At 46.2% G+C, this 20,378-nt stretch overlaps 1 protein-coding gene across 1 annotated transcript; it reads right to left on the bottom strand.

Annotated features, from left to right (window-relative positions):
- Positions 1-7,878: 7,878 nt before the first annotated feature.
- kdm6bb (lysine (K)-specific demethylase 6B, b) lies at positions 7,879-20,071 on the bottom strand. The gene is made up of 19 exons (XM_084141086.1): positions 20,059-20,071; positions 19,469-19,592; positions 19,311-19,364; positions 18,980-19,202; positions 18,602-18,868; positions 17,788-17,943; positions 14,505-17,692; positions 12,631-12,757; positions 12,257-12,362; positions 11,910-12,115; positions 11,577-11,788; positions 11,392-11,460; positions 11,143-11,291; positions 10,935-11,049; positions 10,594-10,781; positions 10,279-10,420; positions 10,015-10,141; positions 9,693-9,869; positions 7,879-9,580 (listed from the first exon to the last, which is right to left on the bottom strand). The coding sequence occupies exons 2-19, from the start codon at positions 19,585-19,587 to the stop codon at positions 9,557-9,559; spliced, it is 5,649 nt and encodes a 1,882-aa protein (XP_083997212.1). The 5' UTR covers positions 19,588-19,592; positions 20,059-20,071; the 3' UTR covers positions 7,879-9,556.
- Positions 20,072-20,378: the final 307 nt, after the last annotated feature.

The following is a 20,378-nucleotide window of genomic DNA, read 5'->3' as shown; positions in this document are numbered from 1 at the left end:
AGATAATTGTACGTGTGGGGTACAGCGATGAGGTAGTCATTCAAAAATCATGTTAAACACTATTATTGCACATGCAACTTTGTCTGTGACTTGTTAAGCACATTTTTACTCCTGAACTTATTTAAGCTTGCCATAACCAAGGGGATGAATACTTATTGACTCAAGACATTTCAGCGTTACATTTTTTATTAATTTGTAAAAATGTCTAAAAACATAATTCCGCTTTCACATTCAAATCAAATCAAATCAAATTGTATTTGTCACATACACGTGTTTAGCAGATGTTATTGTGGGTGTAGTGAAAAGCTTGTGCTTCTAGCTCCGACAGTGCAGTAATATCTAACAAGTAATATCTAACAATTTCATAACATATACCCAATACACACAAATCTAAGTAAGGAATGGAATTAACAATATATACATATATGGACGAGCAATGACAGAGCGGCATGGACTAAGATAGAGTAGAATATTATAGAAAATGGGGTATTATGGGGTATTGTGTGTAGGCCAGTGACACACAATTTCAATTTAATTAATTTTAAATTCAGGCTGAAAAAGTCAAGGGGTGTGAATACTTTCTGAAGGCATTGTAGATAGACGGGGAGCCTGATAATGAATCCCCTTTACACACAGGAATCTGTTTGGCATGCCCCTATTTCAACAACAGATTGTAGCTCAGTTGGTAGAGCATGGTGCTTGCAACGCCAGGGTTGTGGGTTCGTTTCCCACGGGGGGAGCAGTATGAAAATGTATGCACTCACTAACTGTAAGTCGCTCTGGATAAGAGTGTCTACTAAATGACTAAAATGTAAATGAAAAAAAGCCTCTCAATGTCATTGCATTAACCTGAGGGTAGCTACGTTTCCTAAAATACAGTGGTGAGAGGTGTGGAAAGTAAACACAGATAACTACGCAACTCTGGGCAGGAGGAAATGGACTCCCCTTGGCCCCATCCCCAGTCTCCCGGATGATGACTACAGACCCAGAACAATGAGGCCCCTCCTCTTCAACACCCCCTTCTAAGAAACCCTCTTCCACTCATTTTAGAGGTCAACAAGCTTTTGTTGCATTGGATTTTAACTGAAAACGGATCATTGTAATGGGTTATTTCATATATTTCACCCAACTTTCATCAATGTTCAGTTGACTTTAGCAGTGGGGTGTGACCTCAGCCATCATGTGTCATGGTCACATGTCCTCAGATCACATCTGATACTATAACTGTTGGTATTAAGATGAAGGTAGCATGTACAGGTATGACCAGCATGTATGACCTCTCATAGAACATCATGGGAAAACGGGATCATGGATTGAAATAGTTACTTTTCCATTCAGTCTCTATATGAACCAAGCAAAGAAGGGGGTGGATTAAAAACCTTCCAATAAAGTTATTAAACTGTCCTGGTAATACATGGAAAATGTATGCACTCACTAACTGTAAGTGGCTCTGGATAAGAGCGTCTGCTAAATGACTCAAATGTAAATATAAAATGTAATACAAAATGCTAAACGTCTCATCACACCCAAACTTTAATTGAACATGCACTAGAAGCATAAACCCTATGAGCTGGAAGAAAGTTGACTATGATCTTTGTTAGGATGTTTAGTTTTAGTTTCCATGTCCCTCCATCCCTGGACACCCATAACGATTACAATAAGATGTGTTTACTCACTGTGTGATTGGTGGAGCAGTTCTGAGGATCGGTCTCTCTCTCTCTCCTCTCACAGCAGCAGTAAGAGAAGATGAGAATACACTCTGTTCTTTAACCTGTCTTCCTTCTCTGAGAACGCGCGTCAAGAGAAGAAGAGGTAGGTCTCCACCACATGAACATCCAGATCCTGAGGTCAGACTGATGATATTGCTCAGGTGTAAGTTTATACCCTGATGATGTGAGTTTAGACCTTTGTCATTCTCTGATATATCCTGGTGTTTTTTTTATTTTTTATATATATATACAGTGGGGAGAACAAGTATTTGATACACTGCCGATTTTGCAGGTTTTCCTACTTACAAAGCATGTAGAGGTCTGTAATTTTTATCATAGGTACACTTCAACTGTGAGAGACGGAATCTAAAACAAAAATCCAGAAAATCACATTGTATGATTTTTAAGTAATTCATTTGCATTTTATTGCATGACATAAGTATTTGATACATCAGAAAAGCAGAACTTAATATTTGGTACAGAAACCTTTGTTTGCAATTACAGAGATCATACGTTTCCTGTAGGTCTTGACCAGGTTTGCACACACTGCAGCAGGGATTTTGGCCCACTCCTCCATACAGACCTTCTCCAGATCCTTCAAGTTTCGGGGCTGTCGCTGGGCAATACGGACTTTCAGCTCCCTCCAAAGATTTTCTACTGGCTAGGCCACTCCAGGACCTTGAGATGCTTCTTACGGAGCCACTCCTTAGTTGCCCTGGCTGTGTGTTTCGGGTCGTTGTCATGCTGGAAGACCCAGCCACGACCCATCTTCAATGCTCTTACTGAGGGAAGGAGGTTGTTGGCCAAGATCTCGCGATACATGGCCCCATCCATCCTCCCCTCAATACGGTGCAGTCGACCTGTCCCCTTTGCAGAAAAGCATCCCCAAATAATGATGTTTCCACCTCCATGCTTCACTGTTGGGATGGTGTTCTTGGGGTTGTACTCATCCTTCTTCTTCCTCCAAACACAGCGAGTGGAGTTTAGACCAAAAAGCTCTATTTTTGTCTCATCACACCACATGACCTTCTCCCATTCCTCCTCTGGATCATTCAGATGGTCATTGGCAAACTTCAGACGGGCCTGGACATGCGCTGGCTTGAGCAGGGGGACCTTGCGTGCGCTGCAGGATTTTAATCCATGACGGCATAGTGTGTTACTAATGGTTTTCTTTGAGACTGTGGTCCCAGCTCTCTTCAGGTCATTGACCAGGTCCTGCCGTGTAGTTCTGGGCTGATCCCTCACCTTCCTCATGATCATTGATGCCCCACAAGGTGAGATCTTGCATGGAGCCCCAGACCGAGGGTGATTGACCGTCATCTTGAACTTCTTCCATTTTCTAATAACTGCGCCAACAGTTGTTGCCTTCTCACCAAGCTGCTTGCCTATTGTCCTGTAGCCCATCCCAGCCTTGTGCAGGTCTACAATTTTATCCCTGATGTCCTTACACAGCTCTCTGGTCTTAGCCATTGTGGAGAGGTTGGAGTCTGTTTGATTGATTGAGATTCTTACTGGTTGGTAGGTGATCAAATACTTATGTCATGCAATAAAATGCAAATGAATTACTTAAAAATCATACAATGTGATTTTCTGGATTTTTGTTTTAGATTCCGTCTCTCACAGTTGAAGTGTACCAATGATAAAAATTACAGACCTCTACATGCTTTGTAAGTAGGAAAACCTGCAAAATTGGCAGTGTATCAAATACTTGTTCTCCCCACTGTATATACACATATACACATACATACAAAATATATACACATACAGACATATATACATAAATACATATCCTTTAAAAATATATATATTTCCCTTATATCCTGGTGTTTCTGAAAGTAAACTCTGTCTCCCCTCTGTCTCCTGTCTTTCTCCTGTCTGTCTCCCCTCCTATTCCCTTCTGTCTCCTGTCTGTCTCCACTCTGTCTCCCCTCTGTCTCCTGTCTGTCTCCCCTCTGTCTCCTGTCTGTCTCCCCTCTGTCTCCTGTCTGTCTCCCCTCTGTCTCCTGTCTGTCTCCCCTCTCTCCTGTCCGTCTCCCCTCTGTCTCCTGTCTGTCTCCCCTCTGCTGGGTGTGTGTATATGGGCTGCTGTGGTGCTGGTGGGTACAGAGAGGCAGCTGGGGTGTGTTCGGGGTTGGTGATGGTATTTGGAAAGGGCGGGGGTGCACAGGAGGGATTACACTGATAACCCTTGGAACCAGTGGGGAGCGAGGGGGTAGGGAGGGGAGGGATGGGGGGAGAGAGGGGGAAAAAGTGTTTATTTGGATAGATTAGGAGACAGGGGTGAGAGTTGCCAAAACTCTTGCAGTTACTACAATCACTAACCACAACCTTCTGCTGCAGTCACTACAACCACTAACCACTACCTTCTGCTGCAGTTACTACAACCACTAACCATTACCTTCTGCGGCAGTCACTACAACCACTAACCACTACCTTCTGCTGCAGTTACTACAACCACTAACCACTACCTTCTGCGGCAGTCACTACAACCACTAGCCACTACCTTCTGCTGCAGTTACTACAACCACTAACCACTACCTTCTGCTGCAGTTACTATAACCACTACCTTCTGCTGCAGTTACTATAACCACTAACCACAACCTTCTGCGGCAGTCACTACAACCACTAACCACTACCTTCTGCTGCAGTTACTACAACCACTACCTTCTGCTGCAGTTACTATAACCACTAACCACAACCTTCTGTGGCAGTCACTACAACCACTAACCACTACCTTCTGCTGCAGTTACTACAACCTCCACCTTCTGCTGCAGTTACTACAACCACTACCTTCTGCTGCAGTTACTACAACCACTAACCACATACCTTCTGCTGCAGTTACTACAACCACTAGCGAATACCTTCTGCTACAGTTACTACAACCACTACCTTCAGCTGCAGTTACTACAACAACTACCTTCTGCTGCAGTTACTATAACCACTAACCACAACCTTCTGCGGCAGTCACTACAACCACTAACCACTACCTTCTGCTGTAGTTACTACAACCTCCACCTTCTGCTGTAGTTACGACAACCACTACCTTCTGCTGCAGTTACTACAACCACCAACCACCTACCTTCTGCTGCAGTTACTACAACCACTAGCGAATACCTTCTGCTGCAGTTACTACAACCACTACCTTCTGCTGCAGTTACTACAACCACTACCTTCTGCTGCAGTTACTACAACCACTAACCACTACCTTCTGCTGCAGTTACTACAACCACTAACTACTACCTTATGCATTCTAATAAAAATAAATAATAATGTGGATAATAAAATCTGTCCTAAACACAAACAAACATAGAGTGGAACATTCTGAACGTAAATGTTGGTAAATGTAAGCATTTAAAACAATATATTTGTAATATAGTGAGATGGTGATAAGATGGAATAAACTGTCAAAAGGTTTTGTACTGTGTCTCCATTACAAGGTAAACCGATACAGAACATGTGTATTTTACACTTGCTATACATGTTCAGAACATGCATCCATTTTTGCTGGGCTAGCTTCTTACAGAAGACAGATCCGTATCTGATAATGAGTGAGATCTAGATGATGGGGAGTAAACACGCTGACTGCACAAAGATACTACAGCATATAGACCCCAAGACAGAACAGAACTGAACAAATGAACAGAGAGCTGTGTAGAAGTTAGGGGCAGTGGCTGGGTCATATAAGACATTATTGTTTTAAAGGTCGAGAAGGAAATGGAACTGGCTCTTGCCCTCTTGATGAAAAACAGAACACCAGGTTCAGAAAACAAAGTGGAAATGTGGATGAGGGAAGAACAGAGTAATGTGGCGGGAGAAGGAGAGGATCGTCAGACTGATAAGAGACCGGTGGGGGTTTAGTTCAAAGGGTGAAAATTAGGGTTTTTCCCAGTTTTTTATCACAGTCAGGGCAGGTGCGTCTATTTACTTATTTCTTCAGAGGGCAGATAGTGATTGGATGAAGGAGGGAGTTGAGAAGAAGAAGTAGAAAGAGCGGTGATAAAAAAAAACTTTAGCATTGTGGAAGACCAGCCAGTCCAGGAATGTAGGGGGAAATCCTGAGAGGATTCAGAGAATAATGGAGATGTATGTTTTTCCCTCTGATCGATGTGCAGCTGCTATTACCTCAGTGCTGCGGTCATCCTTGAGGAGTGTGTGTGTGTGTGTGTGTGTGAGTGTGTCTGTGTCAGAGAGAGAGAGAGACATACAGTGGGGCCGAAATTATTGACACCCTTAATAAAGATGAGCAATAATAACTGAATAAAATAAATAATTTAAATACTGAGCTATATTGTATGCTATAAAAAATAGCATACAAGGGCCCCAGTACCAGTGGAAGCAAATAGCCCCATAACATCAAAGATCCACCACCATATTTTTACAGTGCGTGGCCAAAGAGTACTATTTTCATGTCATCCAACAAATGTAAATGCCTGGAGTTTGCTAAAATGCATTGGCACTTGGATTGGAACCTGTGCTTTGGTCAGATTACATGAAAATAGAGCTCTTTGGCCACACACACCAGTGGTGGGTTTGGTGTTGAAATGAGAACGCATAAACAAAGAAGAACCCAATATACCTACTGTAAAATATGGGGCTCTTGTTAAGGTCATGAACTTTACCAAGTACCAGGACATTTTAGCCAAAAACCTGGTTGCTTCTCCCAGGAGGCTGAAGTTTGGCCTCAAGTGGATCTTCCAGCAAGACAATAACCCCAAGCACACATCAAAATCCACAAAAAAAAATGTCAATGGCCACAAAATCAAAATGTTACAATGGGAATCTCAGTCTCCGGACTTGAAACCCATTAAAAACACATGGCTTGATTTTAAGAAGGCAGTCCATAAACACAGACAAAGGATATCAAGGACCTGGAAAGATTCTGTATGGAGTAATGGTCTAAGATCCCTCCCAATGTGTTCTCCAAAAGGTTCAGTGCTGTTATGCTCACAAGGTGAGGTATTGAAAGGTATTGAAAACAGGGGTGTCAATAATTTTGACCCCTATATTGTTTTGAAAAAATTATATTACTTGTTAAACAAAATCCATTTTCTCAGAGTATAAAATCATATAATTTCCTAATTTGTGTGAGCATATAATATAGCTTAGTATTTTAATGATTTTTTTTATACGGTCATTTTTGCTCATCTTTATCAAGGGTATGTGTATGTAGAGAAGTCTAGAGCAGGAGTGTCAAACTCATTCCATGGAGGGCCTAGTGTCTGCAGGTTTTTGGCTTTTCATTTCAATTAAGCCCTAGACAACCAGGTGTGGGGAGTTCCTACCTAATTAGTGACCTTAATTCATCAGTCAAGTACAAGGGAGGAATGAAAACCAGCAGACATTCGGCCCTCCATTGACTGAGTTTGACACCTGTGGTCTAGAGGGTTGCTAGCAGAGGAGGAAGGCCAGTCTTCCTATCCTTGGAACCAGGATATCTGCTGCTCTATCCGTAGGTCTAGGATGAGGTGTCCCTGCATCCTCTTTAAACTAACATCACCAGTAATCCAAACACTAACACATTCTGTGTGCACTGAAGGTCAATCTGGTTGATGTACTTTATTAAAGCGAGCAAAGAGCAGGAAGTGAAGAATGATATGACAAAAGAAATGGATGCTGCTAGGCATTAACATCAGCAGGGAATGAAGAGTGGGTAGATTCTAGGGATTAAATAAATCTCCCTCCATTGAAATGTTTCTCCAAGGGCCTCCCGAGTAGCGCAGCAGTCTAAGGCACTGCATCGCAGTGTTGCGGCGTCACTACAGCCTGGGGTTCGATCCCAGGCTGTGTCATTACCAGCCGTGACCGGGAGTCCCATAGGGCGCACAATTGGCCCAGCGTCTTCCGGGTTAGAGGAGGGTTTGGGCAGGGGGGGCTTTACTTGGCTCATCGCGCTCTGGTGACTCCTTGTGGCGGGCCGGGTGCCTGCTGGCTGACATCAGTCGTCAGTTGAACGGTGTTTCCTCCGACACATTGGTGTGGCTGGCTTCTGGTTTAAACAAGCGGGTGTTAAGAAGTGCGGTTTGGCGGGTCATGTTTCGGAGGACGCATGACTCGACCTTCGCTTCTCCTGAGCCCTTTGGGGAGTTGCAGCGATGAGACAATCACGAAATTGGGAGAAAAAAGGGGGTAAAAAAATTCAATGACAATAAGAATTTCTCAAAACATTTTATTGTATCAATAATACTCACAATAATGTCACAGAAAAATCACAGAGTGTTTAAGACAGGTCTGGCTCATGTTCTCTTCTATGTGAGATATATTTTATTTTGTTTTAAAACAGCACAGCTTAAATAAAAAGAGTCAGTGGATGAGGAGCAGACAACAACCTTGAAATGATCCTCATGAGGACAGAACACTGAAGGAACCCAAACCTCACTACACATCAGTCTCTTTTAAATGTGGCTAAAACTACAACTACTGCTAATCACAAATGCTTCACAATTTTATGAATTTCGTACAATGCAAAAAAGTTGAAAAAGGTATTGTGTTTATCAGTTAGATACAGTACAAAGACATCATTCTATTTGTTTACCGGTAATTGTAATGAAGCGGTTCTAAGCACCAACCTGTCGGTTTAAGTTATATTCATTGACTTATATTCATAGATCATTTATACACAGTTAATGAGGAGGTGGCGAGGTAAGAGGGGGTTGAGCACCATGAAAATCCAACCTCCCCCTGTTTGCTCTTCCCCGTCCACACACAATAGGAAACCTTAAAAATATCTGGTGTCCCCAGAGAAGCACCATCAATATGCAATAAATACATTTAAGAAAACAAACATATACAAGTATAAATAAAGTCACAATTTACAATTCTTCATTTTCTCTGTAATCCAGAAAATAAGGAGATATCAACCAAAAAAGAGGTATAAAACAGGGAGAAGGATCCCATTATCAAAAGAAAAAGGTAAAGGAAGAGGATCTTCTTTAGGGCGTATTGTAGCAATCACATCTCTCTCTACCAAACATTATTTAGGCTTTTTATGCAAAAATTAAAATCACAATAAAACACACTAGATTTCCAACAAAGAGTGAAAGCAGATTAGTCCTCTAGTTCTAGTTAACCCGTATTTCAGAGAAATTTAAACAATTTCTTAAATTAATATTCCTAATGCTTTAGAAAGTTGTGTCTGCATGTTTGATTTTCTAATTTCCTTTCATCTAAATACAGTTCACAAGGCCAATGTGGTGTACTTCTAGGCTGGTAAAACTTTTGAAATATCTAGGTCAGAGTAATGGAAATACAATGGAAATAGCCCCCAAAGAGTATACAGACAGGAATGACAAATGTCAGAGTTCACCTGAATAGAAAACCAAACCAAAACAATGGGATTTCATTGAGACTATCAGCTACTTTGCTTGTGAAGCAATTCCCCTGCTGCTACCGTAGCAACACGGTAAATTCATGGACATAGAATAACTAGATTGGTGTAAAAAAGTTCCATTGGATTTGCATAAAAGTACCTGAATTAATGCACCATATACCGGCTACTTGACGCTTTTGAATCACAGCAGTGTCCGTTTTAAATAAGACCTGATTTCCAGTGCTAACAATGTTCACATTTTCTGTAGTTGTCTGACATGTTTTTAACAAGTAGTAGTACCAGTCTAGTCATTCTATCTCAAGACTCAAGTCCAATCAGCAGCTGGTAGGAGGGGAAGACAACAGTGAGTTGGAATTCAATTGACTGATGGCCGATATCTTATTGTGATGTAAACAATACTGAGTAAACATGGTTGGCTGTTCACCAAGTGTTAGCAGTAGTAATATTCCTTGAAGACAACGTCTGTGCTGCCACTGAGTAGGAGCTTTGGTTATGGCTGCTAGACAACAGGGAGGATGCCTCACTTGGAGCAGGGTGATGGAGTCTGGAGAGAGAAAGAGGAAGAGAAAGATAGACAGAAAGAAAGAAAGGGGGGTAAATATGATGGACATAACTTCACAGCACGCAGAAAAATGGTGTGTGTGTGTATGTCTCACCACACAGATGCTGTCATAGGTTCTCATCAGCTCCTCCATGCAGTACTGCTCCAGCACCACTACTCCTGCCAGCGAGGGGCTCTTGGACACAGTCCGGGCACAGTCCTCACAGTGCACCATGTAGGTCTTCCTGCTGCCAGACTCACTAGTTACAAACAGCAGGTCAAACACCTCCACCTGCACACAGACACAACACAATCACTCACTGCAGAAATAACCAAAGCCATACACCAACACTCTGTTGGATAAGATGCTCGGGACATGGTAGTTCATAGCAGGTCTGATTCAGGCATACATCCACAGGCTGTTGGGAGGGACTTACGTCACACTCGTTGCAGTAGTAGGCTGGTTCGTCCTTCACACGACTCTGATAAGAGATTTTCTTCCCTGCAGCAACCAGCTGGTCTCTCAGAATCTGAATGTGCTTAATGGACTGCAGGAGACAATGTCTGAGAGAAGGAGGGGGTTTGAGGGAGGGAGAGAAAAGAGAGAGAGAGAGAGGTAAGGTGTAGCAAGAAACAAACATTCATACTAGATAGATGACGAGGGACACTTACACACACACCACACACACACACACACACACTTGACCATCTTGTAGGTTTCTTGGTCGGTGATCTTGATAGTGCGGGCTACGTTCCAGGAGACATGGATCATGGGAACGATGGACTTGACCTTCTTGATCTCATTCCACTCAAAGCGCTCCAGAGCCAGCTGATACTGGTATGCTGCAAGGGCAAAGACGACACAGACATACTTTACAGTAGAAAAGCACACAAAGGGATTTTGATTTAATTTGACTGAGGTAAAGGATTGTGTAGATACAATAGCTGCACTGTGTATGACCCAGCTCCCATTTCCTATCTATGGCTTGCCCTGCTGGACACTATTAATAACTCACAGTTGAGAGGTCCCACGTTCCAGGCGATGTTGTTGCACCAGCCCACAGCCTGCACCCAGTGGACGGACCCTGCGTTGATCCACACCAGGTCCCCTGGTCTCTGGATGAAGCGGTACACTGGGATGTTGGAGCGATACAGGTCCTCCAGAACAGGCCACCAGGACCCAGTCAGGTAGTCTACTCCATGCCTGAAGGAGGGAGGAGAGATGATAGCAAAGTAGTGGTTTCTGGTTCAAATCCCCTTTGGATCACTGTTGTTATGCATTTCAATGAGCAGAACAGCTCAAATGCTTAACTAAATTGAAGACAGACCCTCACACGAAAGCAGACCCATGACTCACTTCTCACAGAAATTGTTGATGTGCTCCCAGTAGTGTTCATGGACTGCGAACCACTCACAATCCCCCGGCCCAATGTTGATGTTCACAGAGCAGAAGTTATTATTCTCCTGGTGGCCTGAAAACAGACATACAGAGATATTTAAGCCCATGATGGACAGATGCATGTAATATGCATTTAAACACACACCAATATAACTCAGACACTGACCAGGTGTACGGCTGCCGGGGACCTTCATGTAGAGCTGGACGGTGTTCATGCCCAGGATGGTGTGTCCCACATGGCTCAGCATGTTCCCATTGGACTCCACACGCATAAAGGCTGGTAGCTTCAGCAGCTCCTGCAGCTGGGGCTTCCACCTGGTAACACACATCAAACATATGTTAACACTCTACTTCCTCTCTATGGGTGTCCTTAGCCCTGTCTAAAAGAACCAACCACATATAAAGCTAATCTCACCTCTTAGGATCAGAGATGTCGATGTTGGTGCCGAATTTGATAATCTTTCCAGTTGATTTCGCCTCCGGCCTATAGGAAAGAGGAAGTGTCTAAAAAAACGTCAGAATATTGTTTTGATTAAAGGTATTGTATTTGATTTCATAAGGAGTTGACTGCACAGTATGCTGTGGATACTATGAGGTGACCTGAGTGTGTTAGCAATAGGGGTAGGGCCAACTTTGCCAGCAACTGTGGTAGAGTTGGCTTTACTAGCAACTGTTGTAGGAGTTGCTTTGCTAGTAACCACAGTAGGGCTGGGTTTGCTGGTGCCAGATGCAGGGTTGGTTGATGGGTCAGAGGGCAGAGTCTGTTTCTCTTCTTGTTCTTCCTCATCCTCATCCTCACTGTCCTTCTCTTCCTGTAGACACATATAGGCACATGAACGTAGCTGGGCAAAGAGAGGAAGTGGGGGGAGGAATAGTATGGAAGCATTATGTGTTTGTGTGTGTGATATTTGTGTGTGTGTGTTCATCTCCAACCTGGAGGCTCTCCTGGAAGCTGGAGGCCTGGTATGCGGCGTACTTGGCGATGGTGGTGTGTGAGCGGCTGCTCTCGCAGGGCCAGGTCTGAGCTGAACCAGTGGCGTCCCAGTTCTCATCAGCAGGCTGCTGCACCTGGGTCCTCACCTCCACAGCGTGCTCTGCATTGGCCTCCACCAGAGACTTAGTGGAGAACAGACCCAGGTCTGACAGAGAGGGAGGGAGAGGGGGAGGGAGAGAGGGAGGGAGAGGACAGAGGAATGAGATAAAAGTATAGTAAGTAAATCAGAAATTATGTTGCTGTTTTAACCTTTAGCCCAGAGACAAATCGAAATGTGCAAACTCACTGAGTCGTAGGGATCCAGCCAGGCCTCTGATGACAGTGACAGGGTTCTTGGGGTCGGTACAGAATTGGAGGAGGACTGGGGAGAAGGCATCTCTCTTACTCTCCAACTGGACACAGACACACAGGACAACACAGGAATACATCAACTAGGCACACATCCAGAACTGATATGTGAGTGATGGGTATGAGAATGAAGAAGAAAAGAGGGGGGAAAAAGAAGAAGAAGATTACTTTATGGTCTATTGTCATTGGACACAGAGCTGCATGTTTTCTTTTGCTTTATCCCCCCCCCCCCCCCCCCAAGACACCCACACGCACAGACTGGTTGGTGCATAGGGTCAGCCGCCGTGCAGCGCCCCTAGAGTGTGGACTCACATAGATGCTTGGTGTGGGGGGGTTGAGCTTCTCTCGTGGGATTGGTGTGTCGGTGCTAAGGACAGGCTTGACAGAGAAAGCAGGGAGCAGATAGGACTCCCGAAACTTCCCCTTCACCTTCGCCCCCCTAAAACAGACAGAGAAAGAGACAGATGAAGAGGGAGAATTCAATAAGATTGAATTTAACCCACTTTCAATGTTTTGTGCCCCAACCTCTCTTCCTCCATTGAAATGTCTTGGTAGTAAATGTACAGTGGGGAAAAAAAGTGTTTAGTCAGCCACCAATTGTGCAAGTTCTCCGACTTAAAAAGATGAGAAAGGCCTGTAATTTTCATCATAGGTACACGTCAACTATGACAGACAAAATGAGAAAATAAAATCCAGAAAATCACATTGTAGGATTTTTAATGAATTTATTTGCAAATTATGGTGGAAAATAAGTATTTGGTCAACAACAAAAGTTTTTCAATACTTTGTTATATACCCTTTGTTGGCAATGACACAGGTCAAACGTTTTCTGTAAGTCTTCACAAGGTTTTCACACACTGTTGCTGGTATTTTGGCCCATTCCTCCATGCAGATCTCCTCTAGAGCAGTGATGTTTTGGGGCTGTCGCTGGGCAACACGGACTTTCAACTCCCTCCAAAGATTTTCTATGGGGTTGAGATCTGGAGACTGGCTAGGCCACTCCAGGACCTTGAAATGCTTCTTACGAAGCCACTCCTTCGTTGCCCGGGCGGTGTGTTTGGGATCATTGTCATGCTGAAAGACCCAGCCACGTTTCATCTTCAATGCCCTTGCTGATGGAAGGAGGTTTTCACTCAAAATCTCACGATACATGGCCCCATTCATTCTTTCCTTTACACGGATCAGTCGTCCTGGTCCCTTTGCAGAAAAACAGCCCCAAAGCATGATGTTTCCACCCCCATGCTTCACAGTAGGTATGGTGTTCTTTGGATGCAACTCAGCATTCTTTGTCCTCCAAACACGACGAGTTTTTACCAAAAAGTTATATTTTGGTTTCATCTGACCACATGACATTCTCCCAATCCTCTTCTGGATCATCCAAATGCACTCTAGCAAACTTCAGACGGGCCTGGACATGTACTGGCTTAAGCAGGGGGACACGTCTGGCACTGCAGGATTTGAGTCCCTGGCGGCGTAGTGTGTTACTGATGGTAGGCTTTGTTACTTTGGTCCCAGCTCTCTGCAGGTCATTCACTAAGTCCCCCCGTGTGGTTCTGGGATTTTTGCTCACCGTTCTTGTGATCATTTTGACCCCACGGGGTGAGAACTTGCGTGGAGCCCCAGATAGAGGGAGATTATCAGTGGTCTTGTATGTCTTCCATTTCCTAATAATTGCTCCCACAGTTGATTTCTTCAAACCAAGCTGCTTACCTATTGCAGATTCAGTCTTCCCAGCCTGGTGCAGGTCTACAATTTTGTTTCTGGTGTCCTTTGACAGCTCTTTGGTCTTGGCCATAGTGGAGTTTGGAGTGTGACTGTTTGAGGTTGTGGACAGGTGTCTTTTATACTGATAACAAGTTCAAACAGGTGCCATTAATACAGGTAATGAGTGGAGGACAGAGGAGCCTCTTAAAGAAGAAGTTACAGGTCTGTGAGAGCCAGAAATCTTGCTTGTTTGTAGGTGACCAAATACTTATTTTCCACCATAATTTGCAAATAAATTCATTAAAAATCCTACAATGTGATTTTCTGGATTATTTTTTCTCAATTTGTCTGTCATAGTTGACGTGTACCTATGATGAAAATTACAGGCCTCTCTCATCTTTTTAAGTGGGAGAACTTGCACAATTGGTGGCTGACTAAATACTTTTTTCCCCCACTGTACATCACATGTACCATGTACTCACTTGCAGGACCTGACGACCTCGCTGGCTGTGTGTCTGATGCTGACCTCTCCTAGAGGGATCCTGCGCTCCTCCACCTCGGAGGCGATGAACGTCTCTCGGACTCCACTCTCCACCTTGATCAGACGGATCTTCAGCTCCTTGGGAGGGCCAATGGACAGAGCCTTCAGCTTGAGGAAGTCAGCAGCAGCCAGGGGACAGAGGGTCCTCATCACTGCGGCAGCAGAGGGGGCCGGGGTGGGAGAAGGGGAGGTGGTAGCAGTGGAGGAGGTGTTGATAATGCTGGTGGTGGGTGCTGTTGCCACTGTGTCTGTGTTGCTGCCTGGTGTGGACGTCTTGGTTTCAGGCTCACTGCCTCTCTCCTCCTTCGTCTCTTTTGATTGTGCCCCCTGCTCAGTGTTTCCTGTGTGCGTCTTGTCTTTCTGTCCCTGGATGTCTTTGCTCTGGAGACCAAGGTTCCCCTGAATGGGACGGCTCTTCTTAGTGTCTTTGAGCTGCTTGGCTGGGTGACTGGGGTGAGGTGTAGATGAGAACAACGTAATGGAGGAGGCTGATTTTCTGTCACTCTTTTCTTCCACCTTCTTCTTTTCATTGCCTCCACTCCTCTGATGACTGCTGATGCTGTTATCTTGTTTTCTTCTCTTGCTCTTCCCTTCCCCGTCCCTGTTTCCATCCGCACTGCTTTGTTCCCTCTTTCTGTCTGTCTGCCTGCGTACCTCCCTCTGTCCCCGCTCCTCCTTGGTGGTGGCAGGCAGCCGATGTGTGGTGGTCAGTCTAAGTTCAGCGCTCAGAGACCCGGCCGTCTCCCCACTGTCTACACGCTTAGTCTTCCCTTTCTTTCTCTCATTCAGAATCTCCTCCAATCTCGCGTGCTTCTGTTTCGTGCGCTCCCCCACGGAGAGCTGTGGTTGGTCGAGGTTTAAGGGAGGGCGGGGTTTGGAAGGCGGATCTGAGGTAATGTGAGTGGGTGATTGGCTAGTGCGTCTTGGAGGCGTGGTGGAGTTGGATGTGGGGGAGGGGTTTTGCTGGTCCTGACAATTGGTTTCCGGGTCCATGGCGAGGGATGAAGAGTACTTCACTCCTCCCATGGAGCTAGGAGGAGGACGCCCAAACGGACCGCCCCGATATGTGTACCTCTGGCCCCCCAGGAATGAGGCCAACGATTTGAAGACATCAGCCACTCCTGTCTGGTGGAGGTGTGGCCGACGGGGAGGCAGAGAGCTGGACGATGTGTCTCCACCACTATCCTCCTCTTCTTCCTCCTCCTCTTCCTCCACTCCATTGGGAGTATCAGGCAAGCCATAGAGCTTGGCCAGGTCACTATGGCGAAGGTCATCAGCACCCCTCCCCTCACTGACCCCCTCAGCCTTCTCATTGAGCCCCTCTGAGTTCCCATGAGGGGGTGAGAGGGGCGGGCCGTGGGTGGGGCTGGGCTGCAGGACAGGTCTCCTCATCACTCCTCCCTCCTCTTCCTCTTCCTCACTCAGGGCTGATGCTGGGGAGCCTTGCCAGCTGAGAACAGGGGGACTGGCGGGGGGGTTGTCTCCCAGCTCCTCCACACTGCCCACCCCTGCCGCAGGTTGGAGATCTGGGGCCCGCAGGACCCCGCCTTCTGGACTAACACCCAATGTCTCTGTCTGGCTCTGGATGGACCCCCCTGACCCAGCCACAGTGGGAGCTGCTGGGGTTTTGGATGAGAGTGTGGAGGGGGTCAAATCAGCATTCCTCCCTGGGCTGCATTTAGAAGGTGTTGGAGGACTGGTGGGCTGGGGACTGGTATTACTGGCCTTATTGGTCATGTTGGTGCTGACGTTGTTGTTGGTGGTGGTATTGTGGGTGGTGGTGGGTGGAAGACAGGCTGGCAGTGGTGAGTCCTTGACAGGGAATTTGGGTTGAGTTGGGTTTGACTTGTTCAGGGTCCCTCCCCTCTCTGACTTTTTGTGTTTGGATGGATGTGGTGAGGGTGTGGGTCGGCTGGGACGGGCTGCAGGCGGGCCAGCAAGTGGGATTGTCTCTGAGGTATTTGGAGAGCTGTGGTCATGGGGCTTTCCACCTCTTTCTTGGGCATTCTCCCTGTGTATGTGTTTACCAGGGGTGGATGGTGTCTGGGAGGGTTGGCCTGGCTTTCCTGGCTTCCCTGGAACCTTAGATCCAGACTTAGGGGAGGAAGGCCATACTGACGGAGCGAGGGATGAACTATGTGGGGACTTTGAGGATCCCCTCTCTGCTTTTTCCAGCTTTTTATCCCTTTTCTCTGTCTTCCTCTCTTCTTCTTGCTTTTTTCTTTCCACTTTGTCCCTCACCTCTTCTCCTTTATGGGTTTTATTCTTCACCCCATCCCCACTTTTCTCTTCTTTCTCCTTTCTCCTTTTCCTCTCCTCCATCTTACTCTCCGTCTTCCTCTTCTGTTCCCTCTTTCCCTCCTTGCCTCTTTCTGCTCTCCTTTCCTTATGTTTCCTCTCTGTCTGTTTGTGTCCGTGAGGCTGCAGCTCTGGCTTGTTGCCAGTAGGTCTGTTGTTGTTGACAGTAGGAGAGCTGGGTTGGGTCTGAGGCTCTGAGGCCCTGCTGGGCTTCATCTCTGACCTCTGAGTGCCTGAGCCTAGCCCTGTGGAGGAGGCAGAGAGAGGGGGAGTTGTGGGACTGGGCGAGGGGGTCCTTGGTCCCCGTTTATGGGGTGTGCCTGTGCCAATGTCAGGGCTCCTCTGATTGGGAGGTGGATCTTTCTTCCCACTGGCCTTACTAGGAGTGGTGGAGCTGGAGAGGCCAGAGGGGCTGGAGGAGCTCAGGGTGGTGCAGCCTCCATCTCTGTGGTTGCTGTTGCGGTGGGGTGGCTCTGTAGCATAGGGCTGGGAGGGGGTCTGATCCCTCTGCTGTCTGTGGGAGCGTGGGGCTGGGGGGCTGTGCTGAGGTACTGAGGGGGGTGATGGGGGACGCTGGTGGTGGAGGTGCTGGCTGTAAGGCACGCCGGTGGGATCTGCTGGTGAGGAGGGGTGCTGGGACTGGCCATCCACCTCCACTCTGGATCCATGGTGGGGGGGTCTGCTGCTGCCACAGGGCTGGGCTGGAGAGGGGTGGCGGGGGTAGGAGGAAGGAGGGGGGCCTTGACCATTGAAGGGGACCTGGGGAACTGGAGAATGGGTAGAATGATGTGTTCTGTATTTGATACTCCCTAATCCTGACTTGGTGGATTCCTGAAATAACAAGAGAGAGAGAGGATGGTTCATCAATGAGTAGTCTTTAATAGCGCATTGCTCTCTTGAAGTTCATTGGCTATTTACTGACTTACTTGTAACTCTGTAGATGAGCTCCTCCTGTCAGCATGGGTGCGAGGACCAGGTCTGTCATATGATTGTTTCCAGAAGCCTTGTTTGGAAGGAGGGTAGTAGGGTGGTGATTGGTGCTTGTCTGGGACGGATAAATGCATTGATCCACGGTGAGAGGGCTGGTGAGAGAGAACAGTAATAAACAGTCGGTATCCTGGTGTGGTCTTGCCAGAAGGTGGTGCTATTGTATAAATATCATGGCTACACACAGAGTTGCTTCAAACCACTGTTCCAGGATCAGATAGATATTACCCTAATGGTTAAGGTTGGTAGTAAAGCCATTTGATCCAAGATCAAGTTAGGGAAAACATATTTCTCAAGCACTAATAGCAGAACTAGCTGGTGGTGGTGGGGGACCTTCCACTCCTGGCAAACACAGACACATGGAGAATGGCCAAGGAAGAGGTGGAAGGTCACGATCACTAGCTCAGGTGGTGACTAATCACTGAAGAATCTGTCGGGACTGAATGGGATGGGTGAGATAACGAGCTGCAGTAGTTTCGGTCTTTGGGTTTTCGTTACTGGTTATATGGACATATCAGGTTTGGGCCAAGGCGGTGCTTATTAAACTGCTTCAATTCGAGTGCTTTGCGCGTGTGCCCACATGGATCGGAAGGGGGGGGGTGGGGGTTCCTTTTGTGAGGGTGGAGACTTCGCAAACCGCCAGAACTCTCGATTTCTAATACGTATAGACCAAGAAGTTAATCACACAGCTGACCAAATTAACGTTACCCAAGATTTTACTTCTGGGTTAACAGAGATTAGGTGGTGACTGACCTGCTCAGGACCAGAGCTCCTGCTCTTCTTGGCAAGGCAGTCTTCCCTGGGAGGCGGGGGGTGCTGTGAGGGTGGGGAGCAGTGTGTAAGTTGGTCACGGTGGTGGTTGTGATGGTGGGAGGCTGGGCGTTTCCATGGTCCTAGTCCTTGGTCCATCATCCTGCCTTGGAAGGCTCTGGAGCGGTCTGAGGGGGCCCACCTCTCTGCTGGGGAGCCCAGGTCTCTGGGGGGGTCTCTGGGCAGATGGTGCTGGTGGGGACCCCCATACTGGGAGAGACAATTATCATAATTAAAGTCATGCAATCAATCATAAAAACGATGTAATATATAAATAATTATGTACAGTATTTATAGAGCACTACCCTCTTCCCATCTCACCCTGGGAGGCTGGTTTTTGTAGGAGTCCCAGCGGGTGAAGGGTTCCCCAGGTCCTGCTTGGTAGCCCCCCTGGTTGCGGCCATGGTTGTGAAATGACCGTGGGGAGTCCTGGTGCCAGCCATGGGTCTCATAAGCCTGGTCCTTCTGGTCCCAGGGTCGTGGTGCTAGTCTCTGGTCCCGCTGAGGACCCCTTCCCAGGGCATGGGAGGGTGGCCTGTCCCCCCTATGTTCCAGAGAGAAAGTGGAGATCACTAAGGGATCACTACATTAAGGTGACTGTGGACTTTCTACACACAATGTAAGATCTGAACGATTGAGATGTTTCATTCACCTGTCGGTATATATCTTGTTTGGGTGCTGGGATTGGTTGATTCCTCCATTGAACCTACAGTAGAGAAAGGAGGGTTACCATTGGCTCAGCACAGACTACAGAACAGGAAGAAGGGTTGTGATTGGGTCAGTAGGCAGTGGTATAAGAAGAGGGGTCACCTATTTGGAGGGCCCCAGGGGCGACTGTTGACGGGGGCCCATGTTCCTCTGGAAGGTCCTCCAGCATGGTAGGAGTCCCTGGTGTTACGGCCAGAACACTGCTCTGCTGGGTGATACATCCAGCCTGGGAACGGACAAGCACACACTTAACACACACCATGCACACATAATATACACTCACACAACTGCTTTAGGAACTTCAGGGTACAGATTTGCAGAAGTTAATAATTGGAAATAATGTATCTACAAATACAGCAATGCATCTACATTATAATGAATTAGGATAGAACTTGAGCAAACATACATGAACACACACTTTAGTTTACAAGCAAGGTGAATGGTTGCCATGGACACAAAGTAAAAAAAACTACTGTAAAATAAACAAAAACTTACACTTGTCTTTTCCTACTGGCACTGACTTTGCTGATAAATACTTTATTGAGAAAAAATGTACTTACCATCTATGATATGTGGTTGTCTCACCTAGTTGTCTTAAGATGAATGCACTAACTGGAAGTTGCTCTGGATAAGAGCATCTGCTAAATGACTAAAATGTAAAATGTACTGTTCACAGAGGTAGAAATACTCACCACACTTGGTCTGTGTCTGTAAAGCCCTCCACTATAAACCTGAGGGCTACACAACAACACGTGTCTGTCTTTCTTTCACTAACTCTAATCCACAACAGAGAGAGAGAGAGAGAGAGAGAGAGAGAGACTGTTCAGTGTTCAGTTGCTAAACTACAAAATAATGTTCAGTTCCTAAACCACAAAAACAACATGTAGAAATCAACCACTAGCCACATCATGCTTGATGTTCACAGTCTCTGTCCAGAGTCTCTATAGTCTACACGGTCAGTGGTGGGAAAAGTAACCAATTGTCATACTTGAGTAAAAGCAAAGATACCTTA

The sequence above is a fragment of the Coregonus lavaretus genome (assembly GCF_964263955.1).
Source record: "Coregonus lavaretus genome assembly, chromosome: 24".
NCBI classification, from domain to species: Eukaryota; Metazoa; Chordata; class Actinopteri; order Salmoniformes; family Salmonidae; genus Coregonus; species Coregonus lavaretus.
This window is presented reverse-complemented; position numbering and strand designations above follow the sequence as displayed.

Bases quoted from the DNA above. Each gene is read 5' to 3' on its own strand.
- kdm6bb (XM_084141086.1), bottom strand. From the start codon at position 19,587: ATGTATCACCCAGCAGAGCAGTGTTCTGGCCGTAACACCAGGGACTCC. The intron at 19,365-19,468 runs GTGACCCCTCTT...TCTCTACTGTAG, and splicing joins CCCTGGGGCCCTCCAAATAG to GTTCAATGGAGGAATCAACC. The intron at 10,421-10,593 runs GTGAGTTATTAA...TTGCCCTTGCAG, and splicing joins GAACGTGGGACCTCTCAACT to CATACCAGTATCAGCTGGCT.